The following is a 6,678-nucleotide window of genomic DNA, read 5'->3' as shown; positions in this document are numbered from 1 at the left end:
AATCCAAACGCGCTCTTAATTCGAAGCCATGGGTTTCTGCGATCTAGCATCACGAGTTCAGAGCAGCTTCGATTCCATTAGCCATTGCTTTATTTAACGTTACACAGACGAATTCACCGTCGACGTTGGTTGATCTGGTCTGAAGCCAATCGGGCATTCGAGCCATGGCCTTCAAATTTGGGCGGATTGCAAGTTCCAACGACTGATTAGGAAAAAAAATGTCCATAAAATGTCCACCGAGTAGGCAAAGAGCGTGCGGGGAGCTTAGTGCCGAGTTCCACGGTGGGACCGGGATGGTTCTTCCGATATGATGCTGCTGCTGCTGCTCGATCCGGTCACAACCACCGCACCGCCGTATGGGCCTCCGGTGGCTTGCCCTGCGTGCTCGAACTCCGTGACAGACGAGCCGGATGAGCTCAGGCCCTCATTGTGGAGCATCGTCTCGATTTCCTTCACCACCGAGCTCATCGTGGGCCGTTTTGAAGCCGACTCCTCCACACACTCCATGGCCAGCTGCACGAACCTTCTGAACCCGGCGGACTTGGCGGCGTCGTGGATGGCCGGGTCGATGATGCCCTGCAAGCCGTAGTAGTCGTGCTCGTTGGGATCTATGGCAATCCTGAACTCCCGGACGATGTATCTGCCCTTTGTTATGGGCAACCTGGCGCTTAGTAGCTCAAGCATGACGACACCGAAGCTGTAGACGTCGCTCTTCTCCGATAGCTGCTGCGTCATGTAGTACTCGGGGTCCAGATAGCCCTACGAAATGAAATGTAGCCGTCAAGCATAAGAGTAACCAATGAAATCTGTACACAAATTGGCAGACAATGGTAAGCAGAGCATTTACAAGTGTTCCCTTGACTTGAGTAGAAACGTGTCCCTTTTCGGTATCCGCAACTAGCTTCGACAGACCAAAATCAGCAACCTTTGCTTTAAGATTGTCATCCAAAAGGATATTTGTGGACTTGATATCTCTGTGGATAATAGGTGGATCAGCAAGTTCGTGAAGATACGCTAGTCCTCTAGCTGAGCCAAGAGCAATCCTGAGCCTCTTCTTCCAGTCCAGGTAAATTCCCCTTGCTGAGTCAAAATTGCAAGTTGTGAAGGAGAAGAAACACAAAATGTACTTACTTTTAGGCTTGTGAACTATCTCTGTATGCATACCTTGCAAGTTCTCTCGCAATGTACCATTAGAAACATATTCGTACACCAGCATCTGCTCCCCTTGTTCATAGCAAAATCCTATCAGGCTTACTAGGTTCCTGTGATGAACCCTGGACAGCAGTTCAATCTCATTCTTGAACTCCACCGCACCTTGCTTTGATCCATACTCCGCTCTTTTTATTGCAACACCTGTTCCATCTTCAATCGTTCCCTTGTAAACCTTTCACATGAGGTAAACCGTTAGATTAGCTGTATGTCAATCTTCTTGGAAGAATGTTAATCAATAACTATGTAGTTATTTACCTTTCCGTAGCCTCCTGATCCTATTTCATGATTTTCTGAGAAATTGTTGGTGCAGTTCTTCAGTTCATCAAAAGAGAAGAACCTGGCTCCTTTGAGCTGTGGAGCACCTCCACTATCTTTTTGAGCAACTCCCCATGAAGCTTAAATTTAGATGCAAATGGAGTAAAATCAGTAAAGTTTCAGCAATCTTCAAAAGTTTGTCAGTTTTCCCTTTATCACTGCTGTGACTGTGAGTATCTGTTAGCTAAGCGCTTGCTGTTAGAACCATTAGTATGAACGGTTGTAAGCTTGGACACCTAACAGTGGGGTTGCAAGAAAAAAAGGGCCCAGTTGTTATTGCTTTGTTGTGTTATAATGTGCTATGTATCTACTTAGTTATCTGCAATCTTTGTCAATTCTAGTAATATATAGTGTCATGTCTCGGCAGAATCGACAGCTGCATACTTGGAATTGCAATTCACATTCTTTGGAGCCTTACCGAATGGATTTGCTCGTCCTGATGATTGTTCTGGCCTTCTCTTTTTCAGTATAGCAAATGTCGCCCCGGACATTAGGGCAAGCAGAAGAAAACTGCAGCCTACTGCAGTTCCAGCTATAGCACGTTTGCTCATTTGAGATTTCCCACTGCCAGCACCACCTGAGATAGGAAGTACCAGTGAATTTCTTATGTAAACATGGACATAATTTACATTGATGATGTTGGATACCTGAAAATGAGACATATGTATCTCCAATGAAGTAATAAGGTCCAAAAATATTTGGTGGCTTATAAGTTTGGTTGCTAAAAGCAAAGCCAATCCTTATCAGTTCTGACGTAGCAAAAGATGTCCCTGTTGATGGAAAGAGGCTCACTTGGACTTGGAGGTAGTCATCACTGCTGAAATAGATATCAGAAAGGAAAACTGCACCAGGGTGCAGTCCCAGCTCTTTCCAGAGACTAGTTTCCAGTTGCTGAAAAGTCGTTCTGTCACTCGGGTCAGCGAACAATGGCGCTCTGAAGATCATCTTGCCTGTGTAAGGATAGGCACAACTGCAAGTTGCAGGGTCTAGACTTTGATCACCGGAACATGTGGTTGAACCACATTGGGTTATATTGGTGCTGTATGATATCAGGCCCTCTTGCTGAAGGCTGCAAAAGAAGCGACTCGAGGAATCTGAATCCAAGCACACAGGATTCCCCACAAGTCTGCGAATAGGTGAAAAGGCAATGCTAGTGAATTAATGGAATACAGAGGGAATGTTTAGATCTTGGTTCTAGAATATGCAGGTACTGCTCACACAAGGGTCTTGTTGTAGCTTGGTGTTATGTTGACTGCAAATATGCGATTGTTAAGGAGATTCACAATCTTCAGTTGTTGGGTGATGTTGCCAGTCATCTCTAGTGTTTCATTCAGTGCGTTGTTGCTTAGTATACTGTCTGATCAGCGAAAAAGCGGAAAACATGAGAAATTTCTATGTTCACGATAATTCATTTCTGTTACATGTCGCCAGAAAAATTACACTCGCTGCAGATTGGATAGGGTGAAGAGCCTTTTGGGAACTGGGCCGGAGAGTCCTCCAGATTCTATTGCTCTGCATATTAAGGTGTCAAGGTAACAAATTGTGATTGAGGGAGAAACATATTACTGACTAATGACTACCGTGAGGGAACATCAGATGATCAGTAGTGCACAGTATTAATTTACTCACACTGAAGTAAGAGACTGTAAAGTTGAGAACCAGTTCGGTGCTACTGATGGATCGAACAAATTGTTGCTTAAGTCCCTGGGTGTGCAGATAAAATTGATCAGAACAGTGTACATCATAGAAGTTTGCAGAAAACAATGCAGACGTTTCTTACACCACGTTTAGTTTGCTCAGGCTACTGAGATCTGGTATTGTCCCATTCAGCTGGTTGTTTGCTAAATTGCTGCAGAAAAAGAATTACACCACATGAGATAAATATATTATTCTTTTTGGTTACGGGTTATCACAATTCACGCTACTTACAGGAGATTTAGGTTGTCTAGCTTGCTGATGTTGGCTGGAACTTCTCCTGTGAAATTGTTCCTGTCTAATCGGCTATGGAAGATGCAAAGGGGTTCAACAATAGCAACTAGAATATGTTGGAAGAAAGACATTGCCCATATACTTACATGATTTTGAGGGTTGCGATGCCACCAAGCTCAGGCGGGATAGGACCAGACAATTGATTGTGGTCAAATAATCTGTGGAAGTTCAACAAAGTAGTCAGTGTAACATGTGTAGTGCTACTAAAAATGAAAATTGGTACTTCCTTACATGTGCTCGAGGATCATGCTAGAGTTGAAGAGGCCAGCAAGACTACCACTTAACTGATTCTTGTTAAAATGGCTGTTGATTTATTGGAGATAAGCATCAGTATGGTATGAAAAACAAAGCGACTTAAATTTCAGTTACAAAAAGTGACTTAACACTTCATATTGATCATGCATTCTTGATTCAGGCTGAAGGAATAAATGTTAGAGGGACTTACAAATGTTTGGTGTGTGTAAGTAGGTCAAGTCCTGGAGAACCACCTGAGGAAATTGGAATAGGTCCAGAAAGCTGGTTATCTGCCAGGTCTAGCCAAAAGAGGTTTGAGAGTAAACCAAACGATGGAGGAATTCCGCCTGTGAAGTTGTTTGAATTCAGCGCCCTACAGAGAAATTATTGCAGAGAAAATTCATCTCATTAGTACAACGAAAGTAGCAGCAGAGCTTAATAATAATGTGAGTATGACTAAGGATTTGTATGTTCTAATAGTTCTTACAAGAACAAGAGCTGCGGCAAGTTTCCTAACTCTTGGATGCCTCCTGTGAAGCTGCAGCCAGCCAAGATCCTGAGAAGTACAATGCAGTAGGGTAGGCCAGTGATTGATGTATCCCAAATATGCAAGATAAGGATTTGCTAATGGTCATGTAGGCATACAGTGTTTTAAGCTTCTTGAGATTCCCGATAGCATCAGGCAGTGAGCCACCAATTCCAATGTTGTAGGAGAGATCCCTGCAAGCACCCTAAAGTATGAGCAAAAACAGTATATTATATTTTATCAAGGTAAATTAGCCAGTTCTTTTTTCTAAACTTTTGCTACTTATGTAACGTCAGGTTTTTGTTTTATTAGTATAGCTCATATCTTCTCTGTTAAAATGTTATAAGCTCTGCAACTTTACCATCTGGAAACAAAGAATTCATGTTCATCAGTTCATGTTTTCTTTAAGCAGTCAAAGTCTCCAGAATCTTCTGATATATACATATACTCCAACATTTGAAGCAGAAAATGTAGTCTTACTATGATGATTAATAAACTTGAATGATTTTAAGGGTACGTAACTCACAGGTAAACAAGCTCACTTAGTTGGCCTATGCTGTTGCTTAATGTGCCTTGAGCGTCAATAATGCCTGAAAGCCTCCTGGAAACAGGGATGCCAAATTTAACTGGATGATAGGTGAAATTGAAACATCATTAGTTAGTACTCACAGTGACGTCACCCGCCCCTTGTCGCACATAACCCCGTCCCATGGTGTACCACATGGATCATTTGATGCTTTCCAGTTTGATGGGAAGTCCTGCCATCCACTGATGAAAGACTGGAGAGCAGCCACTGACAATGCGTATTGATGTTATTATTCAGGAATTTACAGACCACTGACTTAAGCTATATTATCTGCATGGTGCCATATCTTCCTTTTATTGTCAGTTGCTCTGCATCATGCTAATGTTATGCAGATAAATAAGAAAATTTGCGAACTTGGAGAATATGAAAGGAGATGATATTGAATGAACTATTTGATATGGTGTTTATGATAGTACAATTGCATTATGCACTTGAATGCCATCTCTATTTTGTAGATAGAACAAAATTATTTTTCATACTAGTATAGCAGATAGAAAACATTTCATCTAAATACTTGTGTGGCTTGTCACCTTCAATATGATCAAGCTACATCTTTGCAATGAAAGTAATCCAAGAAGAGAAAGGCACAGGAATTAGATTTATCATAGTTACCATCTTGAGGATCTGTATCACAGAGTCGCACAGGTATACTGGCCAACAGCATCAACAGCAGCAGAAACTTTCTCAATGTCTCCATTCTCAGAGCCTATGGGGATTACCTATGGGGATCACAATTTAGAAACACTCAGAGTGGCAACAAACTGCAAAGCTGGTTGTGAAAGCTTCTTTGCAAGAACCCAAATGGAGGAGCATTCTAAGATGAACGCCAAAGCCTTGCTCTTTGGAAGGACATTTTCTCAAGAATAGGTCGTCCGAATTTGTACCTGTTTGCGTATTCTGCATGATACTTGGACCAGCTGCGGGTTTTGTTGCCAAAAGGGAGAGATGGTCTCGAGGTGATTGAAAGGCAAGTAAAACAACCAAGTTGCATAAGGATTACTTACTGTTCCGTGGGTGCTATTTCTTGACCTTTTCTAGACGGGCTGAGGACCTTCGCGGGTCTAGGCTTTTCTTTGATCTTTGGTGGCTTGATACAGGTAACAGCTTTCATCCAACCAACCTGTTTCCTTTAAACGATGAAGTCGGGATGCTCTTTGGAGTTGGGACAACTGTTCCTTGGCTTTTCTCGGTTGAAATTAACGTCGCTGTGATGAAGTGATTCTTATATTCCGATATATACTTTCTTGTTAAGTAGCTAATAATATTATATCTCTTTGGTACAACATATGTTGGTGGGGGCTGAAATAACAATGCCAAGGATTTGGAAGCTCTGATAGTGACAAAGTCATTGGTTTGTTCTTCCATTATTTGTGCAAAGGTACTTCCCCGTTTTGCCCCTTTTAATTTAAATTTATTCAGGGTAAAATATCTGTGTTTTTATCATTTGGCATACATGTCTTTGATGTGCCATTTTGCCAAATGAGTGCAGATGCGACATTATACGTAGGGACTAGAGTTATTGACTGATGTTCCAATAAGAAAAGTGCAGTGAAGGTGCATGGTAATCGAGGCAGTATTATCTTTGTGACTGGTTATGCAATCATAAGAAAGATGCTTCAATGTACACGGTCACAATGCATCTTCTAATTTTGTTTTTCAACAATATAGTTGACTAAATTGTTTTTCTCACTAATACTGTATTATATCTGCAGACCACCCGCCAATGTCAACCACTTTACGACCTCACTCCAACAGGACCTTAGACTTCACAGTTATTCATTAACCTCAACGGCCAATCTGAGGCTATTAGTTTACT

The 6,678-nt window shown here is 41.9% G+C and overlaps 1 protein-coding gene across 1 annotated transcript; it reads right to left on the bottom strand.

Moving 5' to 3' along the window:
- Positions 1-264: 264 nt before the first annotated feature.
- On the bottom strand, positions 265-6,333 carry LOC123057011 (leucine-rich repeat receptor protein kinase HPCA1). Its single transcript, XM_044480193.1, has 19 exons — positions 6,316-6,333; positions 5,506-5,581; positions 4,946-5,069; positions 4,396-4,470; positions 4,238-4,306; positions 3,962-4,123; positions 3,748-3,819; positions 3,603-3,674; positions 3,457-3,528; positions 3,308-3,376; positions 3,157-3,231; positions 2,968-3,039; positions 2,746-2,880; positions 2,175-2,653; positions 1,946-2,104; positions 1,468-1,607; positions 1,165-1,384; positions 848-1,080; positions 265-759 (listed from the first exon to the last, which is right to left on the bottom strand). Exons 1-19 carry the CDS (start codon positions 6,331-6,333, stop codon positions 265-267), a joined length of 2,817 nt encoding a protein of 938 aa, XP_044336128.1.
- Positions 6,334-6,678: the final 345 nt, after the last annotated feature.

Source organism: Triticum aestivum, chromosome 3A (genome assembly GCF_018294505.1).
Source record: "Triticum aestivum cultivar Chinese Spring chromosome 3A, IWGSC CS RefSeq v2.1, whole genome shotgun sequence".
In the NCBI taxonomy this organism is placed as follows: domain Eukaryota; kingdom Viridiplantae; phylum Streptophyta; class Magnoliopsida; order Poales; family Poaceae; genus Triticum; species Triticum aestivum.
Note: the sequence above shows the minus strand (reverse complement) of the source record. Positions and strands in the feature narration are given on the sequence as shown.

Coding starts and splice junctions, on each gene's coding strand:
- LOC123057011 (XM_044480193.1), bottom strand. Junction 3,820..3,961: donor CTTACACACACCAAACATTT/GTAAGTCCCTCT, acceptor ATAAATCAACAG/CCATTTTAACAAGAATCAGT. Junction 3,377..3,456: donor CTAGACAACCTAAATCTCCT/GTAAGTAGCGTG, acceptor CTTTTTCTGCAG/CAATTTAGCAAACAACCAGC.